Below are 15335 nucleotides of genomic sequence, written 5' to 3'. Positions count from 1 at the left end.
TACTCATTTCCTAAGTCCACCGCCGGCTCCCCAAACTCCTCAGCCCTAGCCACAAGCCTGCACGGTCTGCACCACTCCTTCCCTGTTCACCCAAACCCAGGCACCCTGTCCTTCCTTGCTCCTGTGCTTCAGGAAGGCCCAGCTTCTGTCCTTGCCGCCCCCTCTGCCTGGGTGGCTCTTCCCCTGGCTCTCCCTGCACACCGCACATCGCTGAGTCCTCGCCTGCAAGGTCTCTGCCCAGAGGTGTCTCCATGAAGAGCCTCTTTCTAGGTGCACTTGCCCCCATCACTCTTTGTTCCATCACTTTTATTTCCTTCATAACACTTATCACTGCCTGAAATTAGACTTTTTATATTTATAGAGGTCTCCTCAACATTACCACTTTTACATTTTTATTAATTTTAATTCTACTAGGAATACATAACTGTGTTGTCCAAAGAGCCTGACAGGTAAACCCCTCTTCTCCCAGTGAGATCCCTCACTGAAATGACAGCTCCGTTTGTCCTATTGACCATGATTTGTAAGTTCCTAGAACCATGCATGCATGGCACATTCCACAAACAGTTAATGAGTGAAGAGTGAATCAAGGGCCACACTCTGGCTCTACCACATATTAGCTTCCCTTTGGGGAGGGCTGGAGGAGGAGGAATCAGAGGCCAAAGTCCAGAGGAGGCAACGGATTTGGGCAAACTACTTATTTTCTCCAACTATCAGTTTGCTCATTTATTAAAAAAAAAAAAAAAGGGAAAAGAGCATTTATCTCATAGAATTGTGAGCATCAAGTAGTGCCAGGCACACCATACACCCCCTCATGAAGTTTATAGTCTAGTTGGGGGGGGCAGTGGGGACGTACTTGAAACGCTGCGTGTTGATTCCATAGTTCACCAATCTGTTCAGTGGCCCTAGAATGTTAGAGCCACGCTTTCCAAACGGGGCTGGAAAGAGCTATGTGGGAACAGGGGTTACCCTGAAACCGTCCGATGCATCTTCCTGGACTGTTTGTTTTACTTGGAAGTAATTTTTAGCATTATGTTTTATAGTAAACTAAACACAAAGACTTATTGAGTCAAATGCAGAACTTGCCTGAATTTTAAAATCCAGGTGCTTTGGGCATCATCATGAGGAGAGGCACTGGAGATCATGTGGGAGGGTTGAGCCCCGTGTTTTCTAGGTGGGGAAATGGATGCAGAGAGTGGCCAGACCTGGCCTCTCCATCCTGGTTAGGGTCTTCTCTGGCTCACTTGGTAAGCCTCCTGTCATCATGCAGGACTCTGGTGTGCTCCTCTCAAGTCCCTGACCTCAGCAGAAACAGCAGGTAGCTTCCTCTCCTTCCCCTGTGGGAGTGAGGGTGAAGCCCAGAGGCCAAGGCCAGGAGGAAGGTTCTGGGCCCTAATCCAACTCTCCTAATTCCTAACATTGCCCAGACCCTGGACCACCCTGCCTGCCCATCAACACTTCCTCTTCTCAACCATCCACTGATCTGGACATAATTATAGTAATTATACTGGGATATCCTTTCCCAATTATGTAAAACCAGCATAGGTAACTGCTTCTGAGCATAATTACAGGAGATGTTTACAGACTCACAATCACATCAGAGTAAATGATAGTTTCCTTTCCTCCCATTAATACACCAATATTAGGGCCCTATCAGGGCCAATTAGTCAAATCCCAGCAGTGAGGGGGTGGGAAAGACCTCACACTCTCCCACCACCTGCAAAGCAGGAGGGGATCTCAGGGTCCCAGCCAGGATTTTACAGGACACCCAGAAGCCTGCAGAAGTATGGGCTAACATTCACTGGACACCCACTGTGTGTCAGGCACTCAGGGTAGGCCAGCAAACACCTAGGAACAATTCTGCACGCTGGTGTTAATATCCCACTTTACATGTTTGTAGACTGGTTCTGAGAGGGCTGGTGTCCAGGGTCACCCACAACAGACCATGAAGCTAGGAGGGGGCTTTTCCATTATACAACTCAACCGGCCAGACTCCTAGGCCACAGCGCCGCCAGCTCTATGCCCCCTTCCTTATCTCCTCTTTTCAATGCTTCCTCTTCCGTGGCAGTCACCAAAGCTACCCTTGCTCGCCTCCGGTCCCCCTCCCACCCTCATCAGTTCCCCAGCGTTGACACTGCTTTCTCTGGCCCCCTCCGCCCCTTCTTCCTGTCCCTGTGGGGTTGTAGGGTGTTATCTCTCCAAAAGGGCGGGGAGGTGGGGTGGGGATCGGGTGGGGCATAGGGCGAAAGCCACCGCAGGCACCAGAAGTTTCCCACCGACCCCCACCAGGGACTCCGCCCGGAGCTCGGCCCCGGGGTCGCGGGCACACCTTCGGCGTCCACGATCCCTCACACGCAAAGGCCGCCCCCCGGCGTGCGCAGGGGAGCGCGCCTGCACACACGCACACCGCACAAAGACGTGCACCCCGCTCCATCCAGGCAAACGCACCCCCAATCGGTAGAGCACGCAGCGGTGCACACGCACCCGCACCCTCGCGTGCACACACGCGCACGTATACCCACTCCAGCGTGCGCCCTCACGTACACACACACGCACACACACACACACACACACACACACAAGCCGGACAGCATCCTTGTGGACCCCTAATGCCGACCTCAGGGCCCTGACGCGTCCGGGCCCTGCCCAGCGGCTGGCTCGGCGGCGCGCACACACGCGCACACGGGCCCCCGCGCGCCCTCCCAGCTCGGCTGCTCGGCTCCCCAGCTCTCCGGCTCCCCGCCCCGGCCGCGGCGGTCGCTGTGAGGCGGTCGCTGTGAGGCGGGAGCTGTGCGGCGCGGCGGGACCGGGCGGGGGCGGCGACCGGGAGCGCGGAGGAGGCGGAGCAGGAGCCGGGAACCGGCTGGCCCGCACCCCTCCTGCCGGCCGGGGATTTTCCAGCCTGGGCGCTGACGCCGCGGACCTCCCTGAGGCCGCCGCGGACCATGGGCGACAAAGGGACCCGGTGAGTGCGGGCGGCGGCCGGTCCGGGGCGCGTGGGGCGACCCGGGCGAGGGCGCGGGCAGGGGTTCTAGTCCGTGTCCCGGCTGTGCGTGCGCAGCCACCCCGGCACCGCCGGCGCCTGCTCCGCGGCGGCTCTCGGCTCTCCTCCACCGGAGGTCTCCCGTGTGGTCGCCAGCAGGGCCAGGGGCGCGCGGACGGAGCGACGAGGACCTGGCCGCGGAGACACACTCACATGCACTCACTCGCTGACACCCAGCACTGGCCAGTCGGCGCAGGGATGCAGGGGGCAGGTTGACACACAAAGGCACACGCTCATGTGGACACACGGGCACACTCATGCATGGGCGCGCTCATGCTGGCATACACACTGACATTCACGGCCACATGTCAGCACATCCAGTGACACACTGTCACACACTCACTGGTACACACTCATCAACACGTTCTTGCTGACAGTCATGTTGGCATACACAGGTCACACTTCAACACATACCAATGCTAACACACCTTCATGCTGGCGCACACATGTTGGCCGACCCTGATGCATACACTATCACTTGCACTGACCTTAACAAACACTCTCACTGAGACACACACGTTCTTACCCTTACCAACAGGAACACTTATGTTGGCATGTCTCTCACCAACACAGTGTTCAACAGGCTACGCCAACGCTGACCTCCACAGACACACATCAGACTAACGCCCACACTGACACCCCAGGTCACATGCCAACAGCCCCTGGCCGCTGATACACTCCAGGTCCCTGCAGGTGGAGAAGTGGAAACACACGCACCATACAGGGTGGGAGGCCCCCTGGAGCCTGGGAAAATGCCTGCCATCCACATTTCCTTTCCCTCTGACCTCCCCAAGGCCTTCAGTGGTGGCTGGGATCTGCTTGAGCTGGGGGTGGGGAGGGCCCTCCTGTCTCTTAGGAGCCTGCCTTGCTCAGAAAGGGAGAGGGATGCCTCTGAAATGGGAAACTGGGACAGAAAGGGGAGGGGGCTGGGGCCCAAGGCAAGCCCCGGTCAGGCACTCAGCTTTGTCACCCTAGTTCTACTCCTTCCCTCAGCCAACTCCCCTTAAGTTCCAATACAAGCTTCTCCCTTAGCTGCTCTCACTCCTCTGAAACCCCCTTATTCATTTTCTTTCTTTACCCCCTTCTGTCCTTGTGCCCCACTTCTCCCTCCTCTCTTCCCTCTCTACACCCTCCCTTACTCTCTCCTTGCTTCCAGTAATTATTTCTTGAGTGCCTGGGGTGTACAAGGTATAATGTGGGGATCAAAGACGTCCAAAACCTGTTCCTTCCCCAAAGGAGCTAATAGACTAGAGAGAAACGGCCCCCATGGTCATCATGTTTCGGGACCTCTGACAAAGCAATGTACCACTCACTGCCATCTGACACTGTCTCTCAACAACCTGAGAAAAGTAATTTTTTTAAACACATTAAAAAAATGTATTTATTTATTTTTGGCTGTGTTGGGCTGTGTTGCTGTGCGCGGGCTTTCTTTAGTTGCGGCTAGTGGGGGCTACTCTTTGTTGCGGTGCGTGGGCTTCTCATGGCGGTGCGGTGGCTTCTTTTGTTGCAGAGCCCGGGCTCTAGGCGCGCAGGCTTCAGTAGTTGTGGCACATGGGCTCAGTAGTTGTGGCTCGTGGGCTCTAGAGCGCAGGCTCAGTAGTTGTGGCGTGTGGGCTTAGTTGCTCCGTGGCATGTGGAATCTTCCCGGACCAGGGCTCGAACCCGTGTCCCCTGCATTGACAGTGGATTCTTAGCCACTGCGCCACCAGGGAAACCCCAACCTGAGAACAGTCTTTCAGAGATTATTTCCATTTTCCAGAAGGAGAAACTGAGACTCAGAGATAACTTGTGCTCCTAAGTTTTAGAAACTGCTTCCCAGCCATCCTCCTGACGGCTCTGCAAGGAGGTTAGCTTTCTTCTTCCTGTTTTCCAGAGGAGGAACCAGAGCTTAGAGAGGCTACCTGACTTGCTTAAGGTCAAGAGGGGTCAGAGACAGGGTAGAGGCTGGAGTTTACTTGGGCCATTGCTCTGTGGCTCACCCTTGGGCACTGTCAAGCCCCTCGTGGGCCCTGGTTTGAGGCCCAAGAGGGATGGCCTGCTCTGTGTGTGGAGGCCCAGCTGGTGGTGGAGGCTGCAGAAGGTCGTGAGGCATCTGCCTTCACCTTGATGGCTAGTCCCCATTGCTGAACTGGTGACTCACGCCTCTGTCCTCAGCAGGAGCATGTGTGACCCTCTCCTCCACCACATCCATGTCCCCCATTGCCAAGATCCTCCTGACCTCTGAGGTCAGACTTTTCTCCCCGCAGGGAGTCAGGAGCCCTTCTTCCTCTCTCATTCCTCACGTGCTACTTCACCGTCAGGGTGACTCAGCCCCTCCTAGGCCTTGGTTAGCCTCACTGTGATTTGGGGGAAAGTGTCATTGTTCTCCTGCTGGCATAGGTTGTCAGCAGGATGGGGACACCATGAACAGCCAGGCACCTGTTGGAGACCCAATCTTTGGGGCCAAGCATTTTCCACGACTCCCCCTTCTCTGCCTCTAACTCACTGGGGGAGCTTGAGGACCTTGGACAATGGTCCTCACCTCTCTGGACCCTATAGTGTTCCTGTCTGTAAACTGTAGCTATCAATACCTAACATTTTCAGGGCTCTCCCTGCGTTTTCTGAATATACTGGGCAGGGGAGGAGGTGCTGCCAGAAGCCTGGTGCCCAGGCCTGGCTATGGTCCATGTGACGATGGCCCTGCTCTCTCTTCCGGTCTCCCCTGTAGTCCCAGGAGGGCTCCCTCTCCCTTCCAGACAGGTTTCCTGAGTAATTTGGAAGAGAAAGACAAAATCAATAATGGGCTGTACCTTGCCTCGTTCTGTAAACCATGGGATTCTACTTTATCTCTGTCTTAGAAGAAGAGGCTTGCAAGTATCCAGTACTCCAAGGATCAGCAGTCGTTGCATCCATCCTGCACCTGGATTTTCAACCCGCACGTGAAAGTGACAATGAGAATTTTTCAGAAACTGTCACTGCCCTCTAGGGAGTCCCAGGGTCAAGGGGGAAAGAGGGCATGAGACGAATACCTGGATAGGACTAATTACAGGTCGTGTGATGACTGCTCTAACAAGTGCTCTAGGAGCAATCATACAGCCATTCAATAAATGTTGACCAAGTGCCGGGGCTGGCGGTTCAGAGGTGAATGGCTCTACTCTGTTTCCAAAAGACTGAGAGCAGAGCAGATGATTATAATGCAGGGTGACGTGTGCTGTGGGAGGCTGAAGGAGGAGCCCCCCCGCCCCAGTCTTGGCAGGGGGCATGGTGAGGGAAGCTTTCATAGGAAAGAGGTGGCATTGGAGCAAGGGGGTGGGACCGGGGACGTCATTCCTGGCCAGGGGTACAGAATGTGACAAGGCTTGGAGGCATGAAACAGCCTGCGGGTTGGGCTGGGGTGATGGGTGAGAGTGAACACGGGCCAGTTATCAACAGGCTGGGATGTCAAGCTAAGGAGAGGAGATTTTCTCCCGAAGTCCCTGGTGACTCAGAGAGGACTGTGGGGAGGGGAGGGATGGGAGCAGATCTTTGTTTTGGAGGGATGCCTTTGGCAGTGGCAAGGAGGGGCAGGCCTGGATGCAGGGAGACCAGTGAGGAGACTGAAGAGGAGCCTGAGAGAAGGCAAGATCCGATCTAAGGCTTTGGCAAGGATGGAACTGAGAAAGATGAACAAGGAGCTGGAGTCCATTAGCCTTACTGCCTGGATGCCTGGCGTGTGTCAGCTTTACATGCATGATCCCATTTGGTTCTCCCTGTGATCCTATTAGTGTGAGGACTGTTGTTCCCGTTTTACAGACCAGGAGACAGACTAGGAGAGATTAAGTAATTTGTCCACTGCCATTCAGCCAACGAGCTTCTGAACCCAGGCCTGTCTGTCCTGCTGCTCCGTGCTTTCACCCAGAGGGACGGGGTTGTCTGACTCATAGGTGGCCTCCCCCGTCTCCCTGGTGGCCTCATTCTCAAGTTGTGCGTCCCTTCTGGTTCTTGCTGTTCCCACTAATTCAACTGGCAATATACTGGATCAAAGTTGAACAACAGGAGGGACTTCCTGAGAGGTGATGGGATGGAGTGGCATTTCGTTTCCTACAGATGTTTATGAACTCTTCTTTTTTGGCAGAGAAGGAGGGTGGGTGTGATGGGGACACGTAATCACCAGCTCTCTGCGAACCTTGGCTGTTGTCTCTCTTGGTGGTTAAGCTCTGTGTGATCCATCTTGGCTGGAACACGGGGGAAGTCCTGTGGCTTTGGCCAGGGGTGCTTATGGGGCTGCTGGGAGTGGAAGCATTGAGCTTGACCCATCTTCTCTGATCCTTGACTCCGGGCTGGCCTCTGGGCTTCACACGTCTCCCCAGCTCTCTTCCTTGCCCAGGGTGGAAACCTCCCACTGGTATGGGTTTAGGGGTCCTGAGTCATGGGTGTGCCATACCTCAGGGCTGTGGCAATGGAAGAACAATAGCCTGGGAGTCAGCACGGCCCCGAGTGGCCTCCTGGCCTCTGCCAGGCCATCCTCCACAGCGACCATGCTGACCATCTGTTGAGGCCTGCAGGGGGTGGCAGCTTGACAGGGAGTCAGGCTGGAAGTTGAGGAAGATGTAGGGAGGCTTCTGCGTAGATGGGTCCGGATCTTGGGGCAGGGGTGGACGTGGGAGGCAGGGATTTGAAAGTCTTCGGGTTAGAGGTGGTGTTTGACTTGGGGATTATGGGTGACATGGTACAGGGAGAGGGAGAAGATAGAGCGTATGAAGAGAGGATGGCTGGGGGCATTTGAGGCTTTGGAGAGCACATGCCTGGGGGTGGAGAGAGGAGGGAAGGACCAACAGAGGATGAGCTTGGGAAAGACCCCTGGGATTTAGGCAGAAGGCAGTGGCTGGTGACTTGGTGAGAGGGGTTTTGATGGAGCCATGAGGGCAAAGCTGGGTTACAGCAGGCAGAGGAGAGAAGAGAAGGACCTTGCTTTTCTCTGCGCCTGGAGCTGGGGGGGAGCCTCTCGAAAGAAGGGTATGAGGCCCTGGGCTGGAGGTGGTGGGGTTTCCGGGTGTGGGGACCTGGGGGGTGAGGCTCAGCTGGGGACTGCGGGGAACATTGCAGAGGCGTCAGCTGGTCACAGGGGGGCATGTCTGTGCTGGCTCCTGAAAGAGGGGCTGCTGACTCAGGCAGGGGGTCTTGAGAAAGGCTTCCTGGAGAAAGTGACCCCCTGAGCTGGGTCCTGGGGCACAAGGAAGGCTTAGGTGTTCTAGACAGAAGGAAGAGCCTAGGCCAATGTGCAGGTGCGGGAGTGTGAGGGGTGAGGCTGCCGAGGGAGGTGGCAGCCCTGGCGAGCAGGCTTTGGGTGCTGGGGTGGGTGGGTTTCGAGGTACTTTCTACCCAGGTATTCACACCTCAGGTGTCTTTGTTCGCCAGGTGGTGAGCTCCTTGTGATTTGGGGCTCTTTCTGTTTCCTGGTTGCTGGTCCATTATCCAGCTCTGGGTCTGGTTCACAGGAGATGCCTGGCAGGGATTTGTTGATGAGACTGAACTCCTTCCTCCCTTCTTGCCTCTGCTGTCAGCCCAGGGGCTCCCTGAGTGCTGAAATTAGCTCTTTCCCATTAGGGAATCCTAAGGATGGAAGCCATGCCTCCCATATTAGACCGGCTGTTGGGGGGTCTCTTCCATCAGACTGGGAAGTCGCGAGGGAGAAGATTACCACCACTGTCAGAACGAGCTTCCTGCAACTGAAGCCTGTTTCTCCCCCATCAGATAGGCTTCTGCAGGTGGGAGCCATGTCTCCTACATCAGGCGGGGGGCTCCTGGGGGTGGGGCATGTCTCCAGGGCACCCTTATGGTTCCTGGGCACCCTTCTTCCCTCCTGTGTGCAGGATGGGTCCTGCCCCAGGGGTGGCTTGAGTCCTAGTAGGGGGATATAGATCAGAGGGGGTGCGACAGGGCAGGGTGGCTGCTTTTGAGAGGGGAACAAAGGACACTGTTGTCCCAGCCCCCTCCCTCCCTCCCTCCCTACCAAGGGGCCCTGGCAGGGTCATCTCTCTGGAGACACACCTCCTCCTTCCTGGTCCTGACCCCATCTTTAGTCCCATTTGAGAGGAACTGCTTGTTCCTTCCCAAGAGACCCGTTGCTAGATGAGGCTCCCAGGAGGCCAGACCCCAGGGACCGGACCAGACAGGTCCCTGGAGTTCTGTGTGATTGAAGCCACCGCAGCCACTGAGCTGCTTTCCCTCTGCCTGGGGCTGGGCCTGGCCTGGCTGAGACCATAGCCAGTGGGTCCTTCTGTAACTGGAGAGGGATCTGGGGCAGGTAGGGTGTGATGGTCCATGTCAGGCCAGCGGGAGGCAGGACTCCTCACTCAAGGTCGGAGGGGTTCAGTGGCCGTGCAGGGTGCAGCCTCTCCCCAGGGTGTACTCGGAGGCCCAGAAGCTGAATGAGTATGGACCTGCACAAGGCAGGGGCTCCCTCGCATGCTGGCCCTGGGCCTCTGGCCCCACAACTGGTCCTCCTGGTCCTTTTGCAGCCTTACCCCCTTCCCCGAGCCTGTGCAGTCAGTGGGCATGGGTGCATTTTGGCAGAGGACCAGGGAGGGGGTGGGGAGTGGACTGCTGGGATGTGCCATCCCAGGAGGGTCCCAGAGATACACTCTAATGCTTGCTCAGGGCTGGAGGGAAGAAGCGGGGGCTTGGGCAGCTCAGGCCTCTGCCACCCACCAGTGGGACTGAGACCGCTGGATGGCTGAGGGCTGTGTTCTTTCCTGTGAGACCAGGTCCTCGCCTGAGCAGCCGTCTGCCTCTCAAAGCACCTGCAGGAACCGGCAGGCAGGCAGGCAGGTCCTGGACCGTTTCGTTTTCTCTGCCCAGGCTGTGCCCTCCTTTAGGTACTCACGGTCACCTCTGTGATCTGATTAGCGTGTATTAGAGGCTGATTAGTATAGTGGTTAGGCTCTAGGAAGAACCAGGTTTCCTGGTTTCAAATGCCGGCTCTGCCACTTACCAGCCTGGCAACTTCTGCTGATTATTTAACCCATTCTCTGCTGCAGTTTCCTCATCTGTAAAATGGGATAGCAATAGTGCCTGCATGATACGTTGTTTTGAGGGTTAAATGAGTTAAAATAGGTACAGCTCGGGGACAAGTCCCTGGAACAAGTGCCGTGTTACATGCGGTTAGTTCACAACACCCTTCCTGTCCTTCAAGGCTTGGATCACACATGGCCTCCTTCTCTGGGAAGCTCTCACTGATTTCCAACTGCCTTGTGACTTTTTTTTTTTTTTGCCATATATTCATTCTCTCTCTCTTCTCTTTCTATTGGCACTCATCCCTCCGTCTCTTCGTGGGTCCTGGTTATTTGCACACTTGTGATGTCCTCTGTGTGAGGCCAAGGGCACCTGTCCTGGATCTGTTGTCCCTTTGCACCTGTGCAGACCTGGCATGGCACTGAGCTCCATAAATATTTGTTCAGTGAAGGAGGCTAATGTAGGTGTTTCACTGGGAAAAAATATACTTGGGGATGGGCAGTGTGGTGGGTGAGGACAATGGGACACCACTGCTGATTCTGAAACGTCTAAAAGTGACCTGAACCACAGGCATTAGATTATTCTCTGTGATCCAAAGGGCGGAGGTCACAGGATGACTCGCTTTACCTTTGCTAGGAGAATGTGTTTTCAGACAACCAGAGCTACCTGGTGAGGGGCTTGGTGGCTCATTCCAGCCTCTGTGCCTTGGTTTTCCTGCTCCCACCATCCAGAATGCCATCCTGTCTTCTCTCTGCTTGTCCAAATTCTACGTCCTAAATACGTGCCCAGCCGTGGTGCCGTCACTTCCTGGCCCCCAGAGGCTGGGCTCCATTCATCACGCCCATCCTCAGACATTTACTGAGCCTTTCCTGGGTCTGGGCGGGGACATGGGAAAGTAGGGAGTTCCCCTTTGGGGTGGACATCTGGATCTGGCTATAGTATATCCAGTGTGGCTTGACCTGACCTGAGGAGGGGACCGTGGCTTCCAATGACCCACCGGTGATTAGGGAGCTCTTTATGCAGCTGGAGAGCCCTCCCTTGGCCTGCTGGCAGAGCATAGAACTCCCCCGTGGCTTCCCACTGGGCAAGTACTCAGAACCCACCTAATTACTGGGGACAGAGTTCTGGGCACTGGATCCAGCAGGCTGTGGTCCAGTAATAATCAGCTAATTAAACCACCCAAGAATTGCTCCTTGGCCCAGAGGAGTGGAGGGAAGGGGGTGGTGAGGCTCAGAAGAGTCGTGGGAAGGAGAGGGCTGCTCTGTGCAGGGAGAGTTCAGACACTGGGCCTGCTGAGCAGAGCTGGGAAAGGGAAGCAGGAAATGGGGAGGGGGGGCAGGGCAGGGAGAGAGACAGCTGGATGAGAGAGGGTGTTATCTGGGGACAACACTCAAGTGAGATGAATCAGGGCGGGGATCTGGTCTGGGAGGCAGGGACCCCATTGGTTCACTGCCCCTGTGACATCACGGATGAACTGTTTTTCCTCTGTGGACCTCAGTTTCTCCACGTGTCAAGCAGCGTGGGGGAAAGGGATTGGCCTGGGAGGTCTCTGGGACCCTTAGCTTTGGTTCAGCAGCTAGCAGGGGAGGGGGGGCGTGAACAGCAGTCTGTGTTTCTGCCCGATAGCTTGGCGTCTAGCAGCCCTGTCTTCTGGAAGCGGCAGACGGTGCTTGGGTCTGATCCAGCCTGAGGTTGAGTTGCCGTAGGTTAATCAGAAGGGAAGACTGTAGGTGGCAGCAGGCACGCCCTCGGCCTCTGGTGTGCCCTTAGCCCTGCCCTGTCCTCGTGACTGTCCTGTGGTTCCCAAACGAGTGTCCTCAGCGAGTGACCGCTTAGGGCTCTGCAGTGTCTTTTCCACCAGTCTAGAAATTTCCCAAGTAGCATCCCCAGGTGTGTGGGGATGGGGTTCCCCGAAGGTAAAGCCACAAGGTTTGGAGTTTGGATTTCAGAATCACACAGACTCGGCTTTGCTGTCCAGCAATATTGTGCACTAGCTCCGTGCCCTTGGCCGAGGGTCTTAAACTCTCTGGGCATCAGTGTTTGCATTTATGAACTAAGGGTAATAATATCCCCTATTGCGTGTGGCTGTTGTGGGCAGAGAGGGTAGGGATTTGATAACAGTCATTGTTACTCTTCGGGACTGGCAGTGGACCTCAGCTTTTCTCTCCGCCCTCTCTCTCCTGCATCCCCTCCCTCCTCCCGTCCTGCGCAGGACCGTGTGCCCCGCTGGGTGTGTTGGTGTGGGAGCTGTGCTGGGCTGGAGGAGAAGGTCAGATGGTGGCTGGAAAGGGAAGTGAGATTGCCCGGGGAGGGGTGGGGCAGTTGGGGCTGGAGCAGCCATGGCCCCTTCCCTTTGGGGCCCGCACTTATGGTGGGTTCTCTAGGAGGAAGTGGGGAGAGCGTGGGGGGTAGGAAGCTGGGGACAAGGGTGGGCTTTATGGAGCGTCCCAGGCCTCTCTCCTTCAGCCCCCGCCCCCAGGTGCCGGGTGCGGAGCCCAGAGCCTGGTTTTCTGCCAGGGAAGCCAGCAGGCCGCTGTTTCACACACTCAGACAACAAACAGCCCTTCCTGGTTCTCAACCCCTGCTGGGAGGTGCCTGCTTGAAGCTGGGGCACTTGGAAGGCAGCGCCTGCCTGCCGCGGAGGTTGGCCGAGGTCTGGAGGAGAGGCCGCAAAGGAGGGGACAAAAGCCGCCTCCCCCTCCCCCAGCCTCTCCCCGCAGTGCTGGGCTGCGGCGCCAGGGCCTCTGACTCCAAGGAAGCTGATTACATAATGCAGCTGGACTCCCTGCTGGCTTCTTCCATTCCTCCCCAGAGCGGCCTCGAAGGAGGTGCCGCTGTGCTTTGGTTCCCGGGCCCAAGAGGTCATTGTGACCATCCCCCCCGCCTAGGGCGCTGGTATGTGCTGCCCACACCATCTCAGGAGGAGAGCTGCATGCCCTGCGCTGCCCTCGTGCAGACACTGGGGTTGCCTCTGCGCACTGCCTCCCTTCCCACGCTCCTGGGAGCAGGGCTCCAAAGGGGAGAAGCCTCATTAGAGGAAACAGGCTATGTCCTGAGATCATTTGCCTGCACAGTGCCCCAGAGGGAAGCTGGACTCTCTGCAGCCAGAGGGACGGATAACCAGCATCTTCCAGTTTGTTCAACTCAGTTCCACAAACGTTTCTCGAGCACCTGCTGAGTGCCAGGCCCAGACCTCAAGGCACGTCGCCGAAGCCGGCTGGCTGACCCCCATGGCGTCTTTCTCCTGGTGGGAAGCTGACTTAAGGAGCAGCTCTGCCCCCCGTCTCCCACCTAAGGCAATAGCCTTTCTCACAGGCCGGGGCCTGGCTGTCCTGTGTTCTGGGGTGGCAGGGACATCACGACAAGGAAGCATGGGGGTTCCTCTGGGCTAGGCTTTTTCAGGGTTGGCTTATACCCTTTCTATTCAGCCACCCTGCCCTCCCAAGGAGGTTCCCGTGAGCAAACCTATGAGTGTCTGCCCCATCGCAGGCCCTGGGCCGGGCACTCGAGGTATGACGAGGAAACAGGCAAGTCTCAGCCCTCGTGCTGCTTGTATCTTCTGGGGGAGAGGAAACAGATCATCCCAACATGCTATAAGAAGGCGGGTAGTGGGAATTCATTTATACGGGGCACAGAGCAAGCCCAGTAGATGTGTCACAGGCACACCCCCAGAAGCGGGGGGCAGGGGCGTCATTGCAGCAAGCTTTGGAAGGTGAGTTTGACATGAACCAGAGGTGACGCTTGTCTTGGCGGTGCCTGTGACCGATGTTCTCAGCGGGGACTGACCTCCTTCATCAGGTACTTGAGAACCCACTACGTGCCAGGCACAGAGTCAGACGCTCACTTCATCTGCTGTGAGTAAGGTGTGTCCTGGGACTGTTGGAGGATGTAAAATCTAGGGTGAAAAGTGAAGGTTCTGCCACGTGGCATCACAGTGAGTGTTTGGGCCTGAACAGGAGAAATGGGGCAGCAGGTGTAAGAGGAGACACCGGGCTCAGCAGCCACTCCATGGAAACCAGGAGCTGCCTGGGTCTCCCCTGGTGGAGGGCAGCAGGAGCAAAGGCTTCCCTCCATCTGGGAAGACCTTGCAGAGGTCTGATGACTGTTCCCAGAAAAGTGATGGACATGAAAGAGCTGGGAAACCATATCTTACGAGAAACAGCTCTAGGCTTGGGGCCGTGGGGCGGGGGTGGGATGAGGGCACACGTCTGCAGCTCCAAGGGCTGGGAACACAGAGGCCAGGCAGTGGCATGGTAGAAAGAGGGAGCTCATCTGGGGTTCTCACCTCCCCTCTATCAGTAGTTTTGTGTCTGTGGGCTGAGTTTTTCAGCCTCTGGGCATAAAGTTTCCATCCTTTCTGTGTTGTATCTGTGCTAATGAAAGCACTCAGCACATTAGCAGGTTGATTTTATTATAGGACTCTATAGCTCCAGGGCAGTGGAAGAAACCTGGAAGCATTTTTAAACTCAGTAAGGAGAACTTTCTTTTTTCGCAACAGATTTTTTTTTTTTTTTTGTGGTACGCGGGCCTCTCACTGCTGTGGCCTCTCCCATTGCGGAACACAGGCTCCGGACACGCAGGCTCAGCGGCCATGGCTCACGGGCCCAGCCGCTCCGCGGCATGTGGGATCTTCCCGGACAAGGGCACGAACCCGTGTCCCCTGCATCGGCAGGCGGACTCTCAACCACTGCACCACCAGGGAAGCCCTCGCAACAGACTTCAATATCCTAAAAAGGACAAAGATGATCACACGGCATAATGGAGTGGTTAATATGCACATATTCTTTTCTCATATTATTTAGAGCGATCACTTCAGCAGCAGCGACTCCCTATGCATACTTGAAACAATCCAGCCATCTCTGATGTTCGCAACTTTGCAGAGTCAACTTTGCCAAAAAACTAAAAAGAAAGAAAGAAAGAAACATTTTTTAGTAGAACTTTCAAACAAAAAACCACGACCCAGTCTTAGGCTGAGCCCTGACCCTGATCAGCTTCCGTCGGATTGTAGAGCTGGGATGGGGGTGGGAGAGGTCCCAAACTCCAGGGAGAAAAGAAACCCTCACCTAACCCTCGGGGGGGGGGGCATTTAACCTGATGGTGATGGTTACATGTCCCCATCACCAAAGTGCTTTTCTTCTCCCTATTCCACAGCCACCAGCTCAGTCCAGGCCCCACTTCTGGCCTGGACTTACTGCAGTAGTCTTCTGGCTGCTCAGTCTAAACCCCCCAAATCCTCCTCTTACTCTGAAATTCTCATCTGACCCTGCAGCTTAAAAACTGATCAGGGGCTTCCCTGGTGGTGCAGTGGTTGAGAGTCCGCCTG

The 15335-nt window shown here is 55.9% G+C and overlaps 1 protein-coding gene across 1 annotated transcript in view; it reads left to right on the top strand.

Annotated features, from left to right (window-relative positions):
* The first annotated feature begins 2532 nt into the window (after nucleotides 1-2532).
* The window catches only part of ARRB1 (arrestin beta 1), a 78177-nt gene continuing 65374 nt past the window's right edge, over nucleotides 2533-15335 (top strand). The window contains exon 1 of the mRNA XM_033405741.2: nucleotides 2533-2962. Within this exon, the coding sequence (XP_033261632.1) occupies nucleotides 2943-2962 (20 nt within the window). The 5' untranslated portion in view covers nucleotides 2533-2942. The remainder of the gene's footprint in view (nucleotides 2963-15335) is intronic.

This window comes from Orcinus orca, chromosome 8, assembly GCF_937001465.1.
Source record: "Orcinus orca chromosome 8, mOrcOrc1.1, whole genome shotgun sequence".
In the NCBI taxonomy this organism is placed as follows: Eukaryota; Metazoa; Chordata; class Mammalia; order Artiodactyla; family Delphinidae; genus Orcinus; species Orcinus orca.
This window is presented reverse-complemented; position numbering and strand designations above follow the sequence as displayed.